The 25,590-nt window shown below is 42.0% G+C and overlaps 1 protein-coding gene across 1 annotated transcript in view; it reads right to left on the bottom strand.

Annotated features, from left to right (window-relative positions):
- The window catches only part of LOC126235341 (insulin-like growth factor-binding protein complex acid labile subunit), a 60,142-nt gene extending 39,783 nt beyond the window's left edge, over positions 1-20,359 (bottom strand). The window contains exon 1 of the mRNA XM_049944063.1: positions 20,170-20,359. Coding sequence (XP_049800020.1) covers positions 20,170-20,359 — 190 coding nt within the window. The remainder of the gene's footprint in view (positions 1-20,169) is intronic.
- Positions 20,360-25,590: the final 5,231 nt, after the last annotated feature.

The raw sequence follows: 25,590 nt of genomic DNA, 5'->3' as shown, positions 1-25,590 counted from the left end.
AAGTTGAGCGTTGGACCCAATACTCGTTCGATGACGTAATATCATAGGCAGTGACTGCCGAAGATTTGTGGCGTAAGAAGTCACCTCGTTCTGCCAACAACATTGATAAATTGGTGGAGGAGGGAACAGGTGTTCAGGGCACACCATTGAACTTCGGATGGAAAACTGCCCTTGCAAGTTGGAAGAATCAGCAATGATCAGCGACATGAGAATGCAGAAGGCAATGCATTAAAGATTCATTATGTATGTCCTCAGGTCATGTGACCTGTTATTTGAAAAAGCGTCATGATGATCTCTCCATTTGCAAAAGATTCGGTGCTAGTCTCACATTCTGGTGGGGACTGTGAAGTGGCAGGTGACCGTGAGAAAAAGATCGAATAATCAACGAAGGGATAACGTTCTCCAAGGTAGCTAACACGATAGCTGCTATCGAAGCTGGTAAATATGAAAAGGGAAATTCTAAGGCTCATTCAAGATACAATGGGACTCAGTGAAATGAAATGGGAAGAAGAGAAGGATTTATGGTCAGACGAATATAGGGTAATATCTACGGCAGCAGAAAATGGCGTAGAGGGAGTAGGAACGTGGGGCAGAGTGTGAGCTACTGTGAAAAATTACGTGATAGGGTTGTTCTCATCAGAGCTGACAGCAAACCAACACCGAAAACAAGTATACTTGCCGACGTCGCAAGCAGAAGATGAAGAGACACAAAAAGTATACGAGGATACTGAATGGGTGAAAATCTAATAGTCACAGGGTTCAAAAATGGTTCAAATGGCTCTGAGCACTATGGGACTTAACTTCTGAGGTCATCTGTCCCCTATAACTTAGAACTACTTAAACCTAACTAACCTAAGGACATCACACACATCCATGCCCGAGGCAGGATTCGAACCTGCGACCGTAGCGGTCGCGCGGTTCCAGACTGTAGCGCCTACAACCGCTCGGCCACCCCGGTCGGGTAATAGTCACAGGGAAATGGAATGCGGTTGTAGCGGAAATAGAAGAAAGGGTTACAGGAGAATATGACCTTGGTACTAGGAATGGGAGAGGAGAACGACTAACTGAGTACTGCAACAAATTTCAGCTAGTAATAGCAGATACTCTGCTGAAGAATCACGAGAGGAGGAGGAATACTTGGTCAGGTAGAGATCCCGAAATCAGATAATGGATTGTAAGGCGTACCTAGAAGCAGAGACAGACTCAGATCAGAATTTAGTACTGATGAAGAATAGGCTGAAGCTTAAGAGACAGGAAGAATCAACCTGCAACGAAATGATGTACAGAATTATTAAGGAATGAAGAGATACTCATAAAGCTATCTGGGGCTGTAGCTACTGCGATAAGAAATAACTCAATAGACAGTTCAGTTGAAAAGGAATGACGTTTCTAAAAAGGGGATCACAAAATTTGAAAAAAAAACTTGGTGCAAGTATTGTAGGAACGAACAAACCATGGGTAACAAAACATATACTTAGTTGAACGACGAAAGAACGAAGCCCGCATCTCGTGGTCGTGCGGTAGCGTTCTCGCTTCCCACGCCCGGGTTCGATTCCCGGCGAGGTCAGGGATTTTCTCTGCCTCGTGATGGCTGGGTGTTGTGTGCTGTCCTTAGGCTAGTTAGGTTTAAGTAGTTCTAAGTTCTAGGGGACTGATGACCATAGATGTTAAGTCCCATAGTGCTCAGAGCCATTTGAACCATTTGAAAGAACGAAGTACAAAAATGTCCTGGGAAATCCAGGAATACAAAAATTCAAATCACGTAGCAATGAAATAAACAGGAAGTGCAGGGAAGCTAAGGAGTAATGGCTGCATGAAAAATGTAAAGAAATCGAAAAAGAAATTATTGTCTGAAAGACTGACCCAGCACACAAAAAAAGCAAAACAAACTTCGGTTAAATTAAAAGCATTGGCGGTAACATTAAGAGTGCAATGGGAATTCTGCCATTAAATGCATAATGCGGTAACATTAAGAGTGCAATGGGAATTCCGCTATTAAATGCAGAGGAAAGAGCGGACTGATGTAAAGAATACAAAATGGTTCAAATGGCTCTGAGAACTATGGGACTCAACTGCTGTGGTTATCAGTCCCCTAGAACTTAGAACTACTTAAACCTAACTAACCTAAGGACATCACACACATCCATGCCCGAGGCAGGATTCGAACCTGCGACCGTAGCAGTCGCACGGTTCCGGACTGCGCGCCTAGAACCGCGAGACCACCGCGGCCGGCTAAAGAATACACTGAAGGACTCTGTAGGGGGAGGACTTGCCTGATGACGCGATATAGGAAGGAAAAGGAGTCAATAGCGAAGAGATAGAGGATCCTATATCAGAATCAGAAAGACATTTGGATGACTTAAGATCAAATAAGGGAGAAGGGACAGATAACATTCCATCGGAATTTCTGAAGTCATTGGGGTATGTGGGGAAAGTAAGACTGTCTACCATGGTATGTAGAATGTGTGAGACTGCAAATATACCATGAGACTTTCCCAAAAACATCATCTACAAAATTTCTAAAACACTAAGAGGCGAAAAATACGAGAATTATCGCACAATCGGCTTAACAGAGCATGCATCCAAGAATAATAGGCTCAAGAATGGAAAAGAAAATTGAACATCTGTTAGATGATGATCATTCTGGTTTTAGCTAATTTAAAGGCACCAGAGAGATAGTTCTGAGGTTTCGGGTGATTATGGAAGCAAGACTCAAAAATATTAAGACACATACATAGGATCTTTCGACCTGGACAAAGCGTTCGGCAATGTATAATGGTACAGGATGTTCGAAACTCTGAGGAAAATAAGGGCAAGGTGTAGGAAAGACGGGCACAATACAATGTCTATAAGAACCAAAAGGGGACAGTAAGACTGGAAGAACAAAATGGAAACGCTCCCGTGAAAAAGGGTGTAAGACAGAAATGGACTCTCTCGCCTACTGTTCAAATCTGTACATCGAAGAAGTAATGATGGAAATAAAAGAAAAGCTCAAGAGTGGAATAAGAGTTCAGAGTTAGAGTATATCAGTGACAAGATTCGCTGATGATGCTGCTATTCTCAGTGAAAGGGAAATGGAATCAGTAATCTAACGAGCACAGAATACAGATTTAGAGTAAATCGACGAAAGACTGAAGTAATGGGAAGTAGCAGAAATGAGACCAACAAGAAACTTAACATCTGGACTGGGTATCACGAAGTAAACAAAGCTAAGGAAGGCAGCAAAAAACCCATGATGGACAGAGTAAAGAGTACATAAAAAGCTGAGTAGGTGGAAAAGAGGGAATTTCTGGCCAAGAAAAATGTACTTATATCAAACATGATATCAGACATGAACCATGAGCCTTGCCGTTGGTGGGGAGGCTTGCGTGCCTCAACGATACAGATAGCCGTACCGTAGGTGCAACCACAACGGAGGGGTATCTGTTGAGAGGCCAGACAAACGTGTGGTTCCTGAAGAGAGGCAGCAGCCTTTTCAGTCGTTGCAGGGGCAACCGTCTGGATGATTGACTGATCTGGTCTTGTAACACTAACCAAAATGGCTTTGCTGTTCTGGTACTGCGAACGGCTGAAAGCAAGGGGAAACTACAGCCGTAATTTTTCCCGAGGGCATGCAGCTTTACTGTATGATAATGATGATGGCATCCTCTTGGGTAAAATATTCCGGAGGTAAAATAGTCCCCCATTCGGATCTCCGGGCGGGGACTACTCAAGAGGACGTTGTTATCAGGAGAAAGAAAACTGGCGTTCTACGGATCGGAGAGTGGAATATCAGATCCCTTAATCGGTCAGGTAGGTTAGAAAATTTAAAAAGGGAAATGGATAGGTTAAAGTTAGATATAGTGGGAATTAGTGAAGTTCGGTGGCAGGAGGAACAAGACTTATGATCAGGTGAATACAGGGTTATAAATACAAAATCAAATAGGGGTAATGCAGGAGTAGGTTTAATAATGAATAAAAAAACAGGTGTACGGGTAAGCTACTACAAACAGCATAGTGAACGCGTTATTGCGGCCAAGATAGACACGAAGCCCACGCCTACTACAGTAGTACAAGTTTATATGCCAACTAGCTCTGCAGATGACGAAGAAGTTGATGAAATGTATGATGAGATAAAAGAAATTATTCAGGTAGTGAAGGGAGACGAAAATTTAATAGTCATGGGTGACTGGAATTCTTCAGTAGGAAAAGGGAGAGAAGGAAACATTGTAGGTGAATATGGATTGGGGCTAAGACATGAAAGAGGAAGCCGCCTGGTAGAATTTTGCGCAGAGCATAACTTAATCATAGCTAACACTTGGTTTAAGAATCATGAAAGAAGGTTGTATACATGGAAGAACCCTGGAGATACTAAAAGGTGTCAGATAGATTATATAATCGTTAGACAGAGATTTAGGAACCAGGTTTTAAATTGTAAGACATTTCCAGGGGCAGATGTGGACTCTGACCACAATCTATTGGTTATGAACTGTAGATTAAAACTGAAGAAACTGCAAAAAGGTGGGAATTTAAGGAGATGGGACCTGGATAAACTGAAAGAATCAGAGATTGTACAGAGTTTCAGGGAGAGCTTAAGGGAACAATTGACAGGAATGGGGGAAATAAATACAGTAGAAGAAGAATGGGTAGCTTTGAGGGATGAAATAGTGAAGGCAGCAGAGGATCAAATAGGTAAAAAGACGAGGGCTAGTAGAAACCCTTGGGTAACAGAAGAAATATTGAATTTAATTGATGAAAGTAGAAAATATAAAAATGCAGTAAATGAAGCAGGCAAAAAAGAATACAAGCGTCTAAAAAATGATATCGACAGGAAGTGCAAAATGGCTAAGCAGGGATGGCTAGAGGACAAACGTAAGGATGTAGAGGCTTATCTCACTAGGGGTAAGATAGATACTGCCCACAGGAAAATTAAAGAGACCTTTGGAGAAAAGAGAACCACTTGCATGAATATTAAGAGCTTTGATGGAAACCCAGTTCTAAGCAAGGAAGGGAAAGCAGAAAGGTGGAAGGAGTATATAGAGGGCTTATACAAGAACGATGTACTTGAGGACAATATTATGGAAATGGAAGAGGATGTAGATGAAGATGAAATGGGAGATATGATATTGCGTGAAGAGTTTGACAGGGCACTGAAAGACCTGAGTAGAAACAAGGCCCCGGAATTAGACAACGTTCCCTTAGAACTACTGACAACCTTGGGATCGCCAGTCCTGCCAAAACTCTACCATCTGGTGAGCAAGATGTATGATACAGGCGAAATACACTCAGACTTCAAGAAGAATATAATAATCAAATTCCGAAAGAAAGCAGGTGTTGACAGATGTGAAAATTACCGAACTATCAGTTTAATAAGTCACAGCTGCAAAATACTAACCCGAATTCTTTACAGACGAATGGAAAAATTGATAGAAGCCGACCTCGGAGAAGATCAGTTTGGATTCCGTAGAAATGTTGGAAAACGTGAGGCAATACTGACCTTACGACTTATCTTAGAAGAAAGATTAAGGAAAGACAAACCTACGTTTCTAGCATTTGTAGACTTAGAGAAAGCTTTTGACAATGTTGATTGGAATACTCTCTTTCAAATTCTGAAGGGGCAGGGGTAAAATACAGAGAGCGAAAGGCTATTTACAATTTGTACAGAATGCAGATGGCAGTCATATGAGTCAAGGGGCATGAAAGGGAAGCAGTGGTTGGGAAGGGAGTGAGACAGGGTTGTAGCCTATCCCCGATGTTATTCAATCTGTATATTGAGCAAGCAATAAAGGAAACAAAAGAAAAGTTCGGAGTAGATATTAAAATCCATGACGAAGAAATAAAAACTTTGAGGTTCGCCGATGACATTGTAATTCTGTCAGAGACAGCAAAGGACTTGGAAGAGCAGTTGAACGGAATGGACAGTGTCTTGAAAGGAGGGTATAAGATGAACATCAACAAAAGCAAAACGAGGACAATGGAATGTAGTCGAATTAAGGCGGGTGGTGCTGAGGGAATTAGATAAGGAAATGAGACACTTAAAGTAGTAAAGGAGTTTTGCTATTTGGGGAGCAAAATAACTGATGATGGTCGAAGTAGAGAGGATATAAAATGTAGACTGGCAATGGCAAGGAAAGCGGTTCTGAAGAAGAGAAATTTGTGAACATCGAGTATAGATTTAAACGTCAGGAAGTCATTTCTGAAAGTATTTGTGTGGAGTGTAGCCATGTATGGAAGTGAAACGCGGACGATAAATAGCTTAGACAAGAAGAGAATAGAAGCTTTCGAAATGTGGTGCTACAGAAGAATGCTGAAGATTAGATGGGTTGATCACATAACTAATGAGGAGGTATTGAATAGAATTGGGGAGAAGAGGAGCTTGTGGCACAACTTGAGTAGAAGAAGGGATCGGTTGATAGAAAATGGTCTGAGACATCGAGGTATCACCAATTTAGTATTGGAGGGCAGCGTGGAGGGTAAAAATCGTAGAGGGAGACCAAGAGATAAATACACTAAGCAGATTCAGAAGGATGTAGGCTTCAGTAGGTACTGGGAGATGAAGAAGCTTGCACAGGATAGAGTAGCATGGAGAGCTGCATCAAACCAGTCTCAGGACTGAAGACCACAACAACAACATCAAACTTAGACCTTAATTTGAGGAAGATATTTCTGAGAATGTACTTTTGGAGCACAGCATGGCATAGTAGTGATATATGTGCTGTGGAAAAACGGGAGAGAAGAGAATCGAAGAATTTGAGATGTGATGTTAAAGAAGAATGTTGAAAATTATGTAGACTGATAAAGTAAGAAATGAGGAGGTCCTCCGCAGAATCGGCGAGGAATGGTATATGCGGAAAACAGTGACAAAGAAGAGAGGCAGGATGACAGGGGCATCCCTTACGACCTCAGGAAACAGCTTCCTTGGTACTAAAGAGAAGCTGAAGACAACTACACGGATTGGAATACATCCAGCAAATAAATAAAGATGCACGTTTTAATTGCTGCTGTGACATGTGAAGTTTGGCATAGGAGAGGGGTCCATGGCGTGGCACTTCAAACCACTCAAAAGACTATGAGTAAGAAAATAGCTACTACTACTTATTTTGTGCAGCTTTAGTCGATTTTGAATTGAGATGACGTTTTCCGCAACATATCGAAGTTGCAGAGTACTATACGTACAAAGCAATTTGCATCAAAAACAGATGATGTCAACAAGTTTACTAATATTTGGTAGAATGGCGTTCAGGCCGAAAATACATCTTCCTACCTGTAGTGAAATAATTTTAGCGGCTGGAGTATTAATAGACTAACAAAATCAAAAGAACTGTCTGACTTTCACATGTCCTTAGGATGAATGCTGGAAGAATGACTAGAAGATGTATGAAGGTAATATGATAGGAAGATCACGGAAGTGGTTGGCATATGATGTGGAAGAAAATTTATAAACTTTAAATCTGCCCAGCTGTTGAAGAACCGAGATGGAGAGGGCAGGTTGGAGAAAATATGACGAAGAATTTAACAAGCATGCAAGTTGTAGTTCCATGAGGAGAAGCTGAGCTTGATTGAATGTCTGGGCTAAGCGACTTCTTTCAGTCTCGATCATTTATTTGACCCTAGCGGACCTATCCTGCTGAGAGATCGAAATCTCCAGTCTTTCGCTGGGAAGTGTAAATATTTTATTTTATCACTTCCTCATTCTGTCTTGTCTTTCACTGAATATCCATTAGCTGTTGAAAAAATCTAATTTTTTTGTCTCAAAACTACACTCTGCGTTTATTTTTAGTACAGAAAATTTGGCGTGGACGTTGGTTTTTAGAATTTAATCCTCATTTACAACCTATTTTGTTAGTGAAGGATTTTTGTTTTTCTCGAACTGAATTTACTAGTTTTTAGCGTAGCACTGCTATCTCTATGGACAGTTAAAACGCATCTTATATATTTGTAGTCTGACTTTTGTTCCAAGCTACGTACTAGACTTTTGGTTCCAAAGACATTATTTACGGTCTCTGACGGTAAAAGTTTAGTACATTCCAAAATCATCTTCGAAAGTTGTAGTTTGGGACAGATATATGACATACAATATTGCAGTTCCTGTGTTGTTAAGAAGAATGTTGCAGTGTGGCTTTGGACATGAATGCATGTCCGAAGGAACGGGCACTGCGAGGACTACAGTATTTATGAAATACATGAAACGTATTTTCAGTTGCGAATACGAACAACCATTAAGTCTCTGGGCGAATGACGACAATGCAAATTTGTGCCGGACCAGTGCTCGAACCTGGATTTCCTGCATTACGTGAGTGGTCACCTTAACCTCTCTGGCTGTCCATGCACGATTCACGGCCAGACGCAAACTCTCATATGTCGTCGTTCCTGCGCCACAACCTGGACTCATACACTGACTGTAATTCCCTTACAGGAGAGGATATTTTAACAAAAAGTCGCTGCCGGTCATCGGACGATGAATACGATATTGCCCTGCCTGTGTTGTTAAGCTTAAAGATGCAATGTTCCTGTCACACTTACCCATTCAGCATTGCAATTATCTACTTATGTCTCTCTGTTACTGTTTCCTGTGTCACAGGCCGGCCGCGGTGGTCTAGCGGTTCTGGCGCTGCAGCCCGGAACCGCGGGACTGCTACGGTCGCAGGTTCGAATCCTGCCTCGGGCATGGGTGTGTGTGATGTCCTTAGGTTAGTTAGGTTTAAGTAGTTCTAAGTTCTAGGGGACTTATGACCTAAGATGTTGAGTCCCATAGTGCTCAGAGCCATTTGAACCGTTTGAACCTGTGTCACAGCGACGATCTCCTTCGTTCTGTCCTACTACTGCAATCTCCTCTCACTGTCGCTGTTTCTCTTCACCTCTCTCTTACTGCTAATTATCTCATTCCTTCCTTCCTACAGCTGATGTCTCCTCGCACTGTCGCTATCTCTTTCATCCTCGTTGTCATTGTTATACTCCCTGTCTCTTATTGTCAGTGACTGCTCACAACCACTTGCAGTTTCTCTTTCTCTTTATTGCCCCCCCCCCCCCCATCTTCCCTCCCACGGGCACTGACTCCTTCATTCTTTTTCTAGCCCTGTTCTGTCAGCTATGTTCCGCTGCGTCTCTCTCTTACTCTTACAATGGCATTGTCTCCTTCGCTCTTTCTATAACACAACCACTGTCTTCCAGAACTTATTACTTTTCCTTTTCTGCCACTATCACTGACTTCTCAGCATAAAAAAGAACACGAGTATGTACACACGCCAAACTTTTTGGAGAAATTTTTAAAGATGGTGAGGACGGTATAACGAGGCAGCTGGTAACCCACTTCTCAGTCAGTCATTTAAAAGGAGCATATTCACCTTTCTGTGCTCCGATAGGAGCATTTATCCACTGGTCCCCTTTATTTCTCTGCATCATCAGGGCATTTAACTCATGTGAAAAGTAATGTACTCGTCAGTAAAATTTAGATAGCTTACTTATGTATAAATTGAAGTCCGCAAAATAATTTTACACCTCAGATTGGGTTTTGAGAGCAAAAACATTTTGCATGTGCTTCAGTATTACAGCATGATGTTCTTAGATGATAGCGGAGACGCTTTACAGCTTACACTATGTGATCAAAAGTATCTGGACACCTCGTTGAAAATGACGTGCAAGTTCGTGGCGACCTCCATCGGTAATGCTGAAATTCAATTTGGTGTTGGCCCACCCTTAGCCTTGGTGACGGCTTCCACTCTCGCAGGCATACGTTCAGTCAGATGCTGGAAGGTTTCTTGGGGAATGGCAGCCCATTCTTCACGGAGTGCTGCACTGAGGAGAGATATCGATGCCGGCCGGGGAGGCCTGGCACGAAGTAGGCCTTCAAAAACATCCCAAATGTGTTCTATAGGATTCAGGTCAGGACTCTGTGCAGGCCAGTCCATTACAGGGATGTTATTGTTGTGTAACCACTCCGCCACAGGCCGTGCATTATGAACAGGTGTTGGATCTTGTTGAAAGATGCCATCACCATCTACGAATTGCTCGTCAACATCGGAAAGCAAGAAGGTGCTTAAAACATCAATGTAGAGCTGTGCTGTGATAGTACCACGCAAAAGAATAAGGGGTGCAGGCCCCCTCCATGATAAACATGACCACACCGTAACACCAACACCACCGCCTACGAATTTTACTGTTGGCACTACACACGCTGGCAGAAGACGTTCGCCGAGCGTTAGCCATACCCACGCCCTGCCATCGTCACTCCACACTACGTTTCTCCATTGCTCAATCATCCAAGGTTTACACCCCTTACACCAAGCGAGGCATCGTTTGGCATTTACCGGCGTGATCTGTGGCTTATGAGCAGCCGCTTGACCATGAAATCCAAGTTTTCTCACCTCCCGCCTAACTGAAGCATTTTGGAATTCCTGTGTGATGGTCTGGGTAGATGTCTGCCTATTACACATTACGGCCCTTCCCAACTGTCAGCGGTCTGTCAGTCAATAGACTAGGTCAGCCTTGACACTTTTGTGGTGTACGTGCCCCTTCACGTTTCCTCTTCACTATCACATCTGAAACAGTAGACCTAGGGATGTTTAGGAGTGTGGAAACCTCCCGCAAAGACGCGTGGCACAAATGACACCCAGTCACCTGACCACGTTCGAGGTCCGTGAGTTCCGCGGAGCGCCCCATTCTGCTCTCTCACGATGTCTAACGACTACTGAGGTCAAGTCGGTGATATGGAGTACCTGGCAGTAAGTGGCAGCACAATTCACCTAATATGAAACACAAAAGGTTTTTTGGGACGTCCGTATACTTTTGATCAAAATGTGCATTTCTTCGTGCTATGTCACTTTATCAACTACGTTTTGGCCTCTCTTTTTATTTTACGTGCGTATTTTGGGTGTACAAGTAGGATAACTTGCAACCCCCGTATCTCGTAAATGGATAAAGTTATGATGAATGTTTTCAAGGTTTTTTGTGATCGGGACGTTAGGAATATACCATTAAAATTACAGGAATCTGCTACTCACAGCTCTTCACAACCGCGGCTGGGTTCTTATACCCTAAAAGCTAGTTTTTGGAGTGTTTCTCGATAAAAAGTGAAAACGAATAAATGTTTTCGAAAGCAGTGCGACAGTTGTTCTAGATGAATGTCTAGAAAATTTACCATTAAAAGTTGACCAATTTTCTACGATTTATTTTTTAGATGCCTCCTCTTACCAGATTTTACACGTAGAAGTGGCGTCATTTTGAACCTCTATATCTGGGAAATGGATAAATATAGCAAGACAATTTTCAAGGTTGTTCGAGATCGAGATCTCAGGTATATACTGCACAAGGTTCATATGTTTTCTGTCAATATTGGTCTTGGAATCCACGGGTGGGTTTTGGTCCGCTGGTGACGGCAACAATGTAGTAATAAAATCCTTTTTTGTGGTCTTCCGAGTAACCGACCTTAATGTAATGGTGCCTCCACACATCCCATCAAGGCCACCGCAGACCACATCAAATACAAAAAGAACCAACCGATTTGCTCCATTTGCCTAATTAGGAGGAAGTATGTCATATTCATACTTTGACCATATATTGTAGGATAATGGCAATAAGACGATCCTTCTATTGGGTATACAAATAGTCTGTAGACCAGTGGCTATCCAAACTACCTGACCAACCTTTTATCAGTAGTACAACCCGAGGTATAAGCACTAGAAAACCAATTTTTATGCTGTCGCATGCATACCGTTAATACATGAATCAACCCAAGTTGTGGCGTCGAGGCATAAATCGTGAGACGTATCAGTGGTCTACTCCTGACAGGAGTTTAATGTGGTGTAACCAGTTCTTGCCAGATGAGCTGCTTGTGACTTGAACTCGCAAAACAAAAAAAAAGATAGTCTTCCTCACCTGGCAGGAATCACTTGAACCTCATTCCATCCTCTAATGTCCTGGAAACTGCACCATTTTATGAGGAGAGGCTGGAATTGGCTTCGTCTGTAGAGCATTTGTTTTGTGGTCATATTCAGAAACTAACTCTCATACTCTCCTGCTACAGCATTCAACCAATGGTCAGCTCGCGAATTGGAAAGTGAAAAACAATGGGAAACTTCATCAAGGATCCAGCCTTCAGAGAAACTGACAACTGGGAGCAGGAAAACGTGAGTCATATGGAATTCACTAGCACACTTCGGCTGGTGTTTAGACGGATGCAACGAAAATCTTCGCAGCTCGAGTGGCCGCACCCTTCTAAGTGATATGAACGAGGTGATACATATGCGTCTGTTGTTCGTAGCCCGTATGGTACGTTTATGAAGACGTCCTACATCTGTAGCTCAGCTGCCTCTACGTGGCACATTTCCAACCAAAAGCGCTATGGTGTTTTCAGCTTCTATTTAAAATCAAGACTTCGTAAGCAACTTAGAGTCTACAGCATAAGCTCGGGAGAATGTAAGAATGGTGAAGTTCTCAGTTCCCCAACTCCTCATTTTGTAAATAAAGTACAGTCTACGCTTTACAAACAATTCAGACTAAATAGGAAGAAATCAGTAGTGTATACTCACTCATTTGTATTGGGTACAGTAGTTTTCGTATACAAATAATGTTTCATAACTATGATCAGCAATCATTGAAACACTTCTTCAGTGACGCACTACATCACGATTCACTTTGTTTATCTCACGTAAAATGCTACAAAGTCCAGTTCCTTTTGTACCAGCTCGCAGTAATGTTCAAGTAGGCTGTTCCATTCGCTGGGATTTGTGTCGCACACTGACGCTCAGTGCTTGTACGTTTCCCTCCGTACGCTATCAGCGTCACTGATAAGATAAAGCACCCACCTTTGATAGCCGAGTTGGTAAGTAAATTGGCTGCCAGTTTCCCTGCAGCGAGGCTATGTTTGTTTTGAACACGTTTTTATCGAAGTTGCTACCGCAATGCGATATTCAGTTCCTCGAACTGGGAAGATCTCTAAGGGAAATGAGTACCTGTTTCATATTACCACTCACGTAATGACTCCGTACGGTATCTATCCTTCCGAGAAAATTTACTTGTATTTACAAACAAATGCACGAGCGGTGAGAAGCTTATCTGCGGAATTTGTTTCACTCGTTTCTTCGCTCTAATGTCATTACAGCGCAGTTAGAACGGAGAATAAAGTAGTCTCGTTGTGACAGTCGTTGGGAAGTTGGAATAAATGCGCGAGAAATATGCTTCTTGTATAGTGGAATCAACGACTACCCTATGTCGCAGATTCATCACACTGAGTTTTTCAGGAGAAACAAGCATGACAAGCTTGTTCAGTCATCTTAATTTAAATTTTCCCTGGTTTTATCTAAAAATACTTTAGGGACTGTAAGAAAAACATCTCCATCCTCATTCATATTCGGCAGTGATGACCTTGGCGTTAACAGAACATTAATAATTTACTGCTCCTTCCTTCCTTATTTCCGATACACGTCGATCGGAACGAAGAAATCAGCATGGTAGGGAATAACATACCTTTTCATTCCCTACACTTGTGTGCCATATGGTGTGACGGCAGGAACACGCAAAACAAATATGAAATAAATTTCGCTGGTTTTCGCATAAAACTGAAGGTAAACGTCAAGCATGAGTGAAGTTGCTAGGACCTAAAAAACTCTCATTTGTAAGCAAGCACCATATTCAGACACTGGAAGTGGATAAATAAATGAAATAAACTTTACTGGGTAATTTCTCCACATTTCGTTTGTTTTTATTTGTAGTCATGTGTCACTTGATTCGCATTTTCATTTAAGATGTCGTTCTCTATTTAGTTGATATGAAACCTGGTTCTGATTTTTCTTGTCTGATGGATCTGAAAAGGATTGTCCCAAGCATTCCAAACATCATTCCTCCAGTTTAACTTGGCATTGGACCAAACACATGTTGCAAAGACCAATTGTTAAGTCTTACCGCATATGTAGACTTATAATTCCAAAAACAATAATAAAGGAATTATAAGTAGTTATTGTAGATTTAATTGTTGCTTGAAACACAATTTGGAAGAAGGGCCTTCTGTAAAAGCTGAGTAAGGGAATTCCATGCCACACAATATTGAACGAATCAGCAGCATGCTGTCAAACAGATACTTTCGTGCTATGCAATGCATCTATGTAAGTGAAAAGACATAGATGAACAACGGACTACCGCAGAGGGTCTGTTCTTCAGATTTGCCTAACAGTGCCGTAAGAAAGTTTGGCTATGCTGTTTACTTAGCCTTAGCTGTCGAAAAACTGTGAAATCACCGAGACCGTTGTATTATAACATTTTTCCACTGTGAATTAATACTTAACAGAATAAATGCTTGTACCAAATCTTAACAACGGCTAAGTTAGTTGCTTTCACCTGACAACAGAGATCCAAATGATCAGCTGAAAATCCTTTTGAGTAACACAGAGGAAAAACATTGAATGCACCCTAAATATCCGGGAGAAGGTTTAGGAAGAATTTTACCTGTCAAACAGATTACTGAAAATATTGGGTTCAAGATGACAACTAACAATATTATCCAGAAGTTTACTGGCACTGGGGAGCTTCGGCAATCCGGACGAACTCCAGCTCTAAGCATGATACAGCCTGCAGCCGGATATTGTGCACCAGTCGGGTTGAATAGCTATTCCCCAAAGCGATAGACGCCCAGTTGCATACGGCAGTGAGGATTTCTACTGGGTGCATCAATTCTACTCCACTATATTAGTTTCCAAGTGTCAGCCATATAGCTGCATCCTCTCAGTACAGACAGGAAGTATTGATCAAGGAGTAAAGAAAATCATGAAACCTGAGTTGGCCATCTACCAGGACATGACAGGAAGATCTTTAAACCCACCTTGGCCTCTTTCTCAGCAACGTGTCGGTGAGAGCTTCAATTTCAATGAAAAAAGACTGGAAGTGTGGAATGAAAACACTCTATTATATACCCCGTAAGGAATGACGTAGTTTTCAATTCACTCGTCAGGAAAGGAAAGTTTAAGCAGAACAAGCACGGGACATGATATTTGCACAAAAAATCTATACGCGTGGGCAAAATTGAAAACACCATACTGCAAATGTGAAGTTCCAAACCAATATATTCGTCGATCTGTCGAAGAAAGCAAACAGAGAGCATACATATCCTGGTGATCCGATGGAGTTTTTAGTTCCAACACCCGTAAGCCTTGAGTGAATAGCTGCAATTAACCTTACAATACGAAGTTTAGACTATATTTTATATGTTACTTCTTTTCATGTGCTCTAGCTTGTTAATACAGCACCTAACATCTTCTAGAATCATTTGTAGCAACGAACACTATCAGCTGTTATATTATTTTTATTTAGTTGCTACTGATTTCGATGACCCAATCCAACATCTTCGAGCCTCTCTACGGCACAAGGTGATCACGTTTTCAACTGGAATCACCACCATATCTCTCGTAAAAGAAGCAGAAACCATCGGCGTCCATGGAACGCGTCGTGTGTGATGCGTCATGTTTGCTGCACATCAACGCCAAAGTTAGTAGATGGTTTCTCCCGATGTTTTCTGCTCCTTTTACTAGAAATATGGTGATATTTCCCCTAGAAGAAGCGATCACCCTGTTCCATAGAGTAACCTGCAGATGACAGATTGTACCACCGAAACCGGATGCAACTAAATAAAACTAATACACACAGCTGATGGTGTTTTGTTGCTACACATAAATATGACAACTGCTGCGTTATGTCTTTTCTAGAGTAAGTCTGCCTCTACTACTTTCTCCACTACTGTCCCTTATGTGTCAGGTTAACTATTCCGTGACACCATATCAGATTTTCCACTAATCTATTTCCTTTTCTGGTGACAGGCTTCGATAGTCGTCTTTCTTCATTTTTTCCTTTTCCTACCTATTCATTTCGTACCTTGTGTATCCACTTTTTTCCTTACATCGCAAAAATTTGGATGATTTCAGTTTCTTTGTTTTCTGATAGCTGATCATTCACATTTCGATTACTATTAAAAACAGTCTTGATCACGATTTATTTAACAAGGAGACCGGTTTCGACCACTAAACATACTTAGATGTCAAGATGGGCAAGGATAGGAAAGGAAGTCAGCCTTAATGTAGGAACCATTATCTATATAAATCAGGAGAGCCTAAATCGTTATGGTTGTATGAAGATTGCAACGTCCAAATCTCACATACGACACTAGCTTTTTGAAAGTGTTACCTAATTCGCTTTATCCCGAGGGTACAATTTTGTTTTTCAAAGAGATTATTAAATGATGTAAAGGGGTAGTGCTAGACTATTCAATCACTTTTCATGCCCACTCACTTCACACAGTACACACGCTATACGCATATTATTTCATAATTTAACACTACACACACTATTAAGCCGACGTCAGGACCGTAAGGACAATGTTTGGTTTCCATTTTGTGTGACGGAATTTTTCCGTTTGGAAGTCTGAAAACCTGAGTGAGGTTCTCCATAGAACTAGTGAGGAAGTGAGGGTTCTTTTTAATGTGACTTCTGAAATTTTCCCGGCGTATTTCTTCTTCTATCTGGGCTCTTCAGTAGTTGTGTACTCACCTGATGATGGCTGGACGTCCCTGGGCCGAAATATCGTGGCAGAATGTCGACGGGATCCGGCTGCATACCCGGAAATTATTAGAAGAGGGTTCTTTTTGTCCGTTTTGTGATAAACAGTTTAATATTTTTTTAAATATTTCATATTGCAAATTCTTATGTTAGTGTCTCTGGAACAGGATCAGTTACAGCACTTGTGCAGTGTACAAAAGTACTAATAGTGATTGATGTATGTTGAGAGGCAGAATATCGATGTACATAACCAATAGGACTGGACCTGAATATAAGCCTTCTGGCACCTCCTTCGTTACTTATCCCCAGATACTAATATTAATGAATTGAATATATGACATACCGTCAGTCAAGTACGATGCAATGAGAGCTGTGTAACGAGATGCTTTTTTTCTTCTGGATTCGTTTTCCCGTCCTTATAGAATAAATATGGACTTACACCATGTGATCAAAAGTACCCGGACACCCCCAAAAACACAAGTTTTTCGTATTAAGTTCATTGTGCTGCCACCGACTGCCAGGTACCCCATATCAGCGACATCAGTAGTCATTAGACATCGTGAGAGAGCAGAATGGGGCGCTCCGTGGAACTCACAGACTTCGAACATGGTCAGGTGATTGGGTGTCACTTGTGTCAAACGTCTGTACGCGAGATTTCCGCACTCCTAAACATCCCCAGGACCACTGTTTCCGATGAGATAGTGAAGTGGAAACTTGAAGGGACACGTACGGCCCAAAAGTGTCCAGACCGACCTCGTCTGTTGACTGACAGAGACCGCCGACATTTGAAGAGGGTGGTAATGTGTAATAGGCAGACATCTATTCAGACCATCACACAGGAATTCCAGACTACCTCAGGGTCCACCGCAAGTACTATTACAGTTAGGCGGGAGGTGAGGAAACTTGGATTTCATGGTCGAGTGGCTACTATGAGCCACAAATCACGCCAGTAAAAGCCAAATGACGCCTCGCTTGGTGTAAGGAGCGTAAACAATGGACGATTAAACAGTGGAATAACGTTTTGTGGAGTGACCAATCACGGTACACAATGTGCGATCCGATGGGAGGTTGGGGTGTGCCGAATGCCCGGTGAACGTCATCTGCCAGCGTGTGTAGTGCCAACAAAAATATTCGGAGGTGGTGGTGTTGTGGTGTGGTCGTGTTTTCCATGGAGGGGGCTTGCACCCTTTGTTGTTTTGCACAGGCCTACATTGATGTTTTAAGCACCGTCGTGCTTTCCACTGTTGAAGAGCAATTCGGGGATGGCGATTACATCTTTCAACACGATCCAATTCCTGTTCATAATGCACGACCTGTGGCGGAGTGGTTACACGACAATAACAATCCTGTAATGGACTGGCCTGCACCGAGTCCTGACCTGAATTCTATAGAACACCTTTGGGATGTTTTGGAACGCCGACTTCGTGCTAGGCCTCCCCGACCGACATCGATACATCCATGAAGAATGGGCTGCCATTCTCCAAGAAACCTTCCAGCACCTCATTGAACGTATGTCTGCCAGAGTAGAAGCTGTCATCAAGGCTTTAAGGGTGGGCCAACACCATATTTAATTCCAGCATTAACGATGGAGGGCGCCACGAACTTGTAAGTCATTTTCAGCTAGGTGTCCGAATACTTTTGATCACATAGCATGAAACCTTCCCGTCTCCTCTATATCTCTTTTGTTACGCAACCTTCCCTTCTACAATAACCTATGAAACCTTCCCTTAGGTTTTCTATCTCTTGTTTAATAATAACAAAGAAATCTTCCCTTTGAAATTAATTCTCTTTCTCAATCTCCGCATACAAATTTAAATGCTGCTTATTAAAAGTGATGTTCTTTGTCGTCGTGGTGGCCCTCAGGCGTTACCTGCAATAACCCAAAACTGTTCCTTACCTTTTTTTTACTGTTACTGGATCGCCATCTTGAATTGCCCCCTCCGTTTATTGATTGGATAGCCACTGAATTGCTATTTATTTATTTAATGGGATAATAATAATTATTAAAAGGTGGCAATTTTATTTAAGCACCGTTTTTTACTCTTTCGATTGTTGCGAATCAGCGATAGTGCAATGCTGCTCGCTTTGGAGAATACACATTTTATAAGAATTATTTGGTCCAGGAAACACTTTTGCGATCACGGTTGCGATTTAGACGGTATTCGCGTAATTGTACTGATTAAAAGTTATCGTTTCCGAAAGACGCAGGTTCGATTAAAGCTGTGTGCACTTTTGCGCGTATAATGAAAATATTCATAACACGTCGCGTAACAAAAAGAAACATGCGAATCACAAAAGTGATCAAACGAAGAAAATATATGATAACTAAATGTTCTTCGCTGTTATTTAGGAGAGGCTCAGATTAGACCTTGTAATTTTTAGTTACAGGAAATGAGAAGACGTTACACTTGGGAGATATTTGTTTTGAATAAATTGTATTTACCTTCTCTCTCTCTCCTTTTTACAGCCTTTATTCCTTCGCATCGATTAAGGAACTTTTCCTTCTCTACCGACCAGTACGAGAACAAAATTCAGACTCAACAAAATGTCTTACATCGAATTATTACATGCTTAACCCTTAACAATCATATATAGTTTCGTAGTACAAACAATGCTAATTTATTCCGTGCACTAGAAAGTCTTTGATACACTGAGCACAAAAATGAAAATAATAAAATTATAATTACTTTTTTAATATCATGAATACTTCTTTAAATCATGAAAATAAGGTCTGACATCGTCGTAATATTAATTTTCATCGTTGTAGCACTACAATCTGACTGCTACATCGAACTGCGACATGAATATACTTACTGCGTTTTACTATACTCCATTAGCTGCTGGTGGGCTGTCATAATAAGTGGCTGCATTTATTACTAAAGCTGACGTTATTCTTTAATAGCAAAGCTGACGTTATTCTTTAATTAATTTGAGTGAAGTTACGTAATTCATAGTTAAACCTTTTCTTGACAACAGTAAAATGTTGCACAGTTTTACGTTGATGGTTTTTGGGATGGATTATAATTAGTAATGCAATACTGCTGGCAAAAATTAATTATATTCTGAATGAAATGATTTCACAAATGTTTAAATGGGACTTACTTTTTACAATAATCTTACAACTAGCATTGCGCAAACATACCTTCAGTAGTCTTGAATTTCTCAAAAAAATAATTCAATAATATTAGTTCCTCTTATGATAATAGTTAGCTGATGTCTCTGTACATCCGTTTATAATCTCTTGTAATCCATAGCTAGTGGCTGGCAGGCACACCGCTCCTCTCAGCCTCTCGCTTCAGACCTGCTACCGACTCGCTTCACTTCTCGCTAAAGTGCGGTCTCTCCCGCCAACAGTGCTTTCTGGTGCAGACAATCCCTGCTACCATTACAAAAAGTATCAGTGCGCGGTCTTTCCCTCAGTTTTCTTAAATGTATCCATAAACGGTTTCTCCCGCCCTTTTTAAAATTATTTTAATGTGCGGTCTCTCCTGCCAACAATACTTTGGTGCAGACATTCCCTGCAACCACAATTATTTCCAACATGACAAATATTAATTATTCCTACTTAATCCTATTAATAAAATATAAACATCTTTCATAAATTGTGGTTTGACAATAGACAATAGAAATATACGCGTCTTACAAGAATACCAACAAACTGTCTCATTTTGGCCCAAGGGTTGTTCTGTAAGTGGCTGTAGGTGTCATCATAAGATGGTTTGGCAGGCCTTCCTCTCAACACACGGCGGAACCAGCGCTCTGTGGAGCCAGACTGCCACAAAGTAACCCACAGCACCAGCAGTGTTTCACTTGGAAACCCAGCGGAGGTGATCGGAGCCATCGGCGGTGACCCCGGTAACTGTGGCGGCTACTCGGACCATAATGAGCAACAAATTGCCGCCCCCGGCCGGCTCGTTACCGGGGGCTGGGCGGCGCGGCCTATCGCCCTCCGTGGCTCACGCGCCGGGTCTCGCCGACCGCGCCGCCGCCCCCCGCCCAACGCCCACCGCGCTATCCGCCGGTCATCGCCGCTAACCCCGCCGCCAGCGCGGAAGTACCGACTACCCACCGCTGATCTCGAGGGACGTTCACTCCGTGGCTCAGGCGCTGCGCTCGTCGCCGCCAAGTGACGCGCAGCCGTCGTCCGCGTGCCTTTCTCCTTACCTCTCTCTGAGCGGCGAGCCCGTCCTCATGTCAGGCCAGCATTCATACTTTCTCCAGAACTGGCATACTCTAACTACTTCGAAAAAGAGAGTCATTTCCCTTACACACGTCCACGTATTGATTTTAATAACAGAGGATAACTATAACGATATAGAAGTGTATTTCACTAGGGGAAATTCAGATACCTCCTACAGGAAGATTAAAGAGGTTTTCAGAAAAAAAAAAAAAAAAAAACAGAAGCACATGTATGAATATCAAGAACTCAGATGAAAAACGAGTCCTAAACGAAGAAGAGAAAGCAGAAAGATGGAAGGAGTGTACAGAGGGTCTATGCAAGGGAGATGAACTCGAAGGCAATATTGTAGAAATGGAAGAGGACGTAGATGAAGATATGGGAGATATGACAGAGCGCTGACAGACCTAAGCCGAAACGAGCTCCGTAGTAGACGACATTCCGCCAGAACTACTGACAGCCTTGGAAGAGCCAGCATAACAAAACTCTTCCATCTGGTGTGCAAGACACCTGAAGCAGACGAAATACCCTCAAACTTCAAGAAAAATATAGTAATTTCAATTTCAAGGAAAGCTGGTGCTGACACGTTTGAATATTATATTAATAAGTCATGTTTGCAAAATAATAACACTAATTGCTTACAGAACAATGGAAAAACTGGTAACCCGACTTCGGGGATTATCAGTTTCGATTAAAGAGAAATGTGGGAACACGCGAGGAATTACTGATCCTACGACTTACCTTAGAAGATGGGTTAAGGAAAGGCAAACCTACGTTCATAGCATTTGTACAGAGAAGGTTTTTGACATTGTTGAGTTGAATTCTCTCTTTCAAATTCTAAAGAGAGCAGGGATAAAATAAAGGGAGCGGGAGCCTGTTTACGACTTCTATAGTAACCAGACGGCGGTTACAAGATTCGTGGGGCATGAAAGGGAAGTACAGTGGCTTGAATACAGCAAGGAAGCTGAAAAAAGTGTAGATTGCAGCAATTATAGACAGAAACGCCAGAACTAGTGATTCCCTCCTAAATCTCTCTGTGCCCCTTCTATCCCTCTTTCATTAGGCTGAAAATACCCAGCTTCACAATGGGCCAAACCTCAAACTGTCCTCTCTATGCTTAGGGGCGGAGAGTGGAACATAAGAGAAAAGAATTCTGGTGGACTAATTCTTATTCCCATTTACCCTTCCAAGTATAGGTTTTCCGTGGTTGTCCTGTATCCCCCAACGCAGATGCCACTATCATGATTTTCTGTCCGTCCATCCCAAATCTGAGTCTGTATTCCAGCTCTTATGTCTCTACTGTCAACCATTTGTTAAGCCCTAATGTTCCTTTCACTCTTGAGGAAAAATGAACAGCCTCATTGTTATGTCATCACGCTTGGATCCAGCGTTCGGCACAGGGCCCAATACGCTTCCAGCTTGACTTTTTCGGGGATCCCTGAGATGACATTTCAAATTCTACGCAATCGGTGGCGATAAAGACAGAAGTGAAAGTAATCTCTCATCGTGGAGGCATCTCGCTGTGGAGCTATTACGCGCTGGACAGTTCACTGTTCGTATGTGCTTTCCCATATCGACAATTTCAGCTCGTTAAGAAACAGTTAATCTTCCTTCGACGTTTGATTATGGTCAACACAACGTAAAAGGTGGAACCAAGCATCGATGTGACGTGTGGATAAATCTGTCTAGTCCAAAGTACTGCGATGTGACACACTATGAAAGAAAATGATGATGAAGGCGACAGATGATCGAAGTTTTCTCAGAGTAAAGTCCCTTCAGCACCCAATAATCGCTGAAGTTATACGGACTCGCTGGAGTTCTCTTTCCTTTATCGACAGACTGTCATGTCCTGCATCAGTATGACATAGGAAGCAGTTGAGAGAGATGTGGTTGGTGACGTCACTCTATCTACGAAACCTTGTATAGTAGTTCTGGATATGTTAGTGCACCTATCGTAAGAAAGAGTTTAAAAGTTGAACACGATCTCATTCGACAACTGCTTCGCTAAATGATGATAGAAAGTTGTTATCCTAATACTCGGTGGTGTAATAGATGAGTCTTATTCGCAGTCAACAGTGATGATCTTAATGCAGTGTTCTAGGTACGGCCCAGGAATGGGGGTCTCCTGGTTTTAGTGACTATGGATACTCAAGGAATGAGCGTAGAGGAGCAGATACAGAAACCCTGCGTCGCCTTTTAGGACAAGTCCTAATTAACGACGTTTGCCGATGCCTTCAAAAAAATGGCTCTGAGCACTATGGGACTTAACTTCTGAGATCATCAGTCCCCTAGAACTTAGAACCACTTAAACCTAACTAACCTAAGAACATCACACACATCCATGCCCGAGGCAGGATTCGAACCTGCGATCGTAGCAGTCGCGCGGATCCAGTCTGTAGCGCCTAGAACCGCTCGGCCACTCCGGCCGGCGCCGATGCCTTCCTCTGAACCGTTATGAAGTCTTAGATGTGTGTGGACGACTGTGATGGGTACTTGTACAGTACAGTGTTAGATTAAATTTGGTATGGATGACCAGAAGGGAGAGGGTGAAATCTGTTGCCGGCAAATAGCCCACTCTTTTTGAATAGCAAGGTCAACATCCCCAACAGACACATGGATCGGCGTCAAAAATTATGACATGGTTTCTCTATCTGAGACACTACGTTGAGGACTGTGATTCAGTCCGGGACATTGGCGCAAAGAATGATGATCAGAAACCTTCCCAACTCTTGCCGGCCAAATTCTGCTAAATTTTCCGCCACCATAATTCGAAACAGCTTACCTCCAAGACGAGTACTGCTGCACGGACTTGTTTTAGAGACCTCTGCTGCGGAGTGTGAAAATCGGATGGAGCCAAGTCGGACTGTATAATGGGTGATCAACACTTCCTATCGACAGTGGTGCAAGAGCGTCTTTCTTCCTGCTGCAGTGTTCGGCACAACATTGCCATGAAGAAAGACAACGTCTGACAACGTTCATCTTCACTTATTCTGAACTGTCCTTCGGAGACGATTTCTCGAATGTCCAAGTCCCCTCAGGTCATCGATTGATAGTCGCTTCCTTCTCTGACCGCTCGCATCATGAACGTCTGTACGTCCTGCATTAAAATTCTTACATGACTGCCGCACTTTTCTGTCATGCAAGGCAGTTGCGTTATGTGGGCTGCATCAAATCAGGTGCAGAAAGTGAATGAAAGCTAACACTTAACACTCCGCAAGTGACTATTTTTCTAATCATTTTTACACGTTCATTTGCGCTGATAACTGAAAAGTATGGCGTGACGTGGTCCTCGGGCGTACTGGAGACGCTGCACAAGTCATCTGCACAAAGTATCATCGGATTTTCGCCGTGGTTTTCATTTTACGACTGATCGAACCTTAAAGAAAAATCCCTCATATATATTCCATTATCCAGCTCATGTCTGCCGTGAAATATAAAAGTCGCATAATCGTCAACGACAGATTCCCAACAAATCAAAACCTCCATAAAATATATCTTAATCAGACTGATAATAGCATTGTTTGTAGAAATGTTGATACATTAATCCTCAGATTTACTTGTCAACACGCAAGTGATATTCGGAATTTCGTCCGTCAGAAATTGACAGCGATCGACAGCACAACCCCCGCAAATGTAGATGTAACTGAATTGGTACTGTCCGAAATACTCACATCCTGAGAACAAAGAACAATGCTTGTGCATACTGCAACATATATACTACATCACCGAGCAACTCTAAATAAATATTTCGATATCAAATTCAACCTAACATGTTGCTACCAAATTAATACAGCAATTGCTGATGTGAATTACGACATCCCTTTGCAAATAAGAGGGGCACTATTAGCCTTCTATCTTTGGTCACTTCCTTTCTGGTGCTCTTGCAGCAGCATAGCCACGTAAGTACTCCCTGTAATTATAACTAGGAAGTTTGTTAATACTAATCGTAATTACCAATTTTGTTTATGTTTAATTTGTAGATCACTATTGTTACAATTTGCGACAAATGGTACGAAAAAGTTATTCTGTTCAAATGTAACTGGAGGGAGTTCAGTTTCGTGAAGTGCCGATTTGCGCGCCATCCACATGCCAGTGCTTGTCGATTTGCAAACCACAGAAAATTCGAACGTTTGCACTCTAAAAACGTCCCCCGTCACCAAACTTATTTGCTCGCCAATAACGATTCTGAGACTGAAAATCAACAAAGCGGGTTAAAAATAAGTAATCGTAACAGACCATTCTCAGTAGAAATTATAGTAAATTGCTTTTATTCTACTCGCTTATGCTTTTCATATTTAACTTCTGATGCGTTGATTGTGACGCATCTAAACTTCCAAATAATTGGGTTTCGGAAGAATGCTACAGCAGCAGTTTTCTCAAATCTTAAAAATTCAATAAATATTTTAACTGGTCTCCTTTTTTATGAGATGCGGCACATAACGTACTAAAATTGTTTATTATATACTGAAAATGATATCTGGAAAATCACGATTTACGCAAAATATACGAATAGCTTTAACAACATGGTATAAACAATGACAACGCCATAAATTCTAGAACAAGCAGGAGTAGAAGAAGAGAATGGTCAGCTGCTGGTAGTGACGATGCTGCAGTTATAGTCTATAAAAGTGAAGCAAGGGCCTGAAGCTTCGTTAGTGTGACGCATAACGAATAAATTTTTTGTGTGCTACTTAATATGAATATGTGTGTATTATACTGATCATACGTATAGTTACCATAAAAACCATAAAAGGAAAGAAAAAAATCTGGAATATTTATGCAATGAATTCACAGAATTTCGACCATGTTTATGAAACCGAAGCAAAATATCACAGCCGGCCGGAGTGGCCAGGCGGTTCTAGGCGCTACAGTCTGGAGCCGCGTGACCGCTACGG

This window comes from Schistocerca nitens, chromosome 2 (assembly GCF_023898315.1).
Source record: "Schistocerca nitens isolate TAMUIC-IGC-003100 chromosome 2, iqSchNite1.1, whole genome shotgun sequence".
Taxonomy (NCBI): Eukaryota; Metazoa; Arthropoda; class Insecta; order Orthoptera; family Acrididae; genus Schistocerca; species Schistocerca nitens.
The sequence above is the reverse complement of the archived record's forward strand: the minus strand, read 5'-3'. Positions and strand labels throughout refer to the sequence as shown.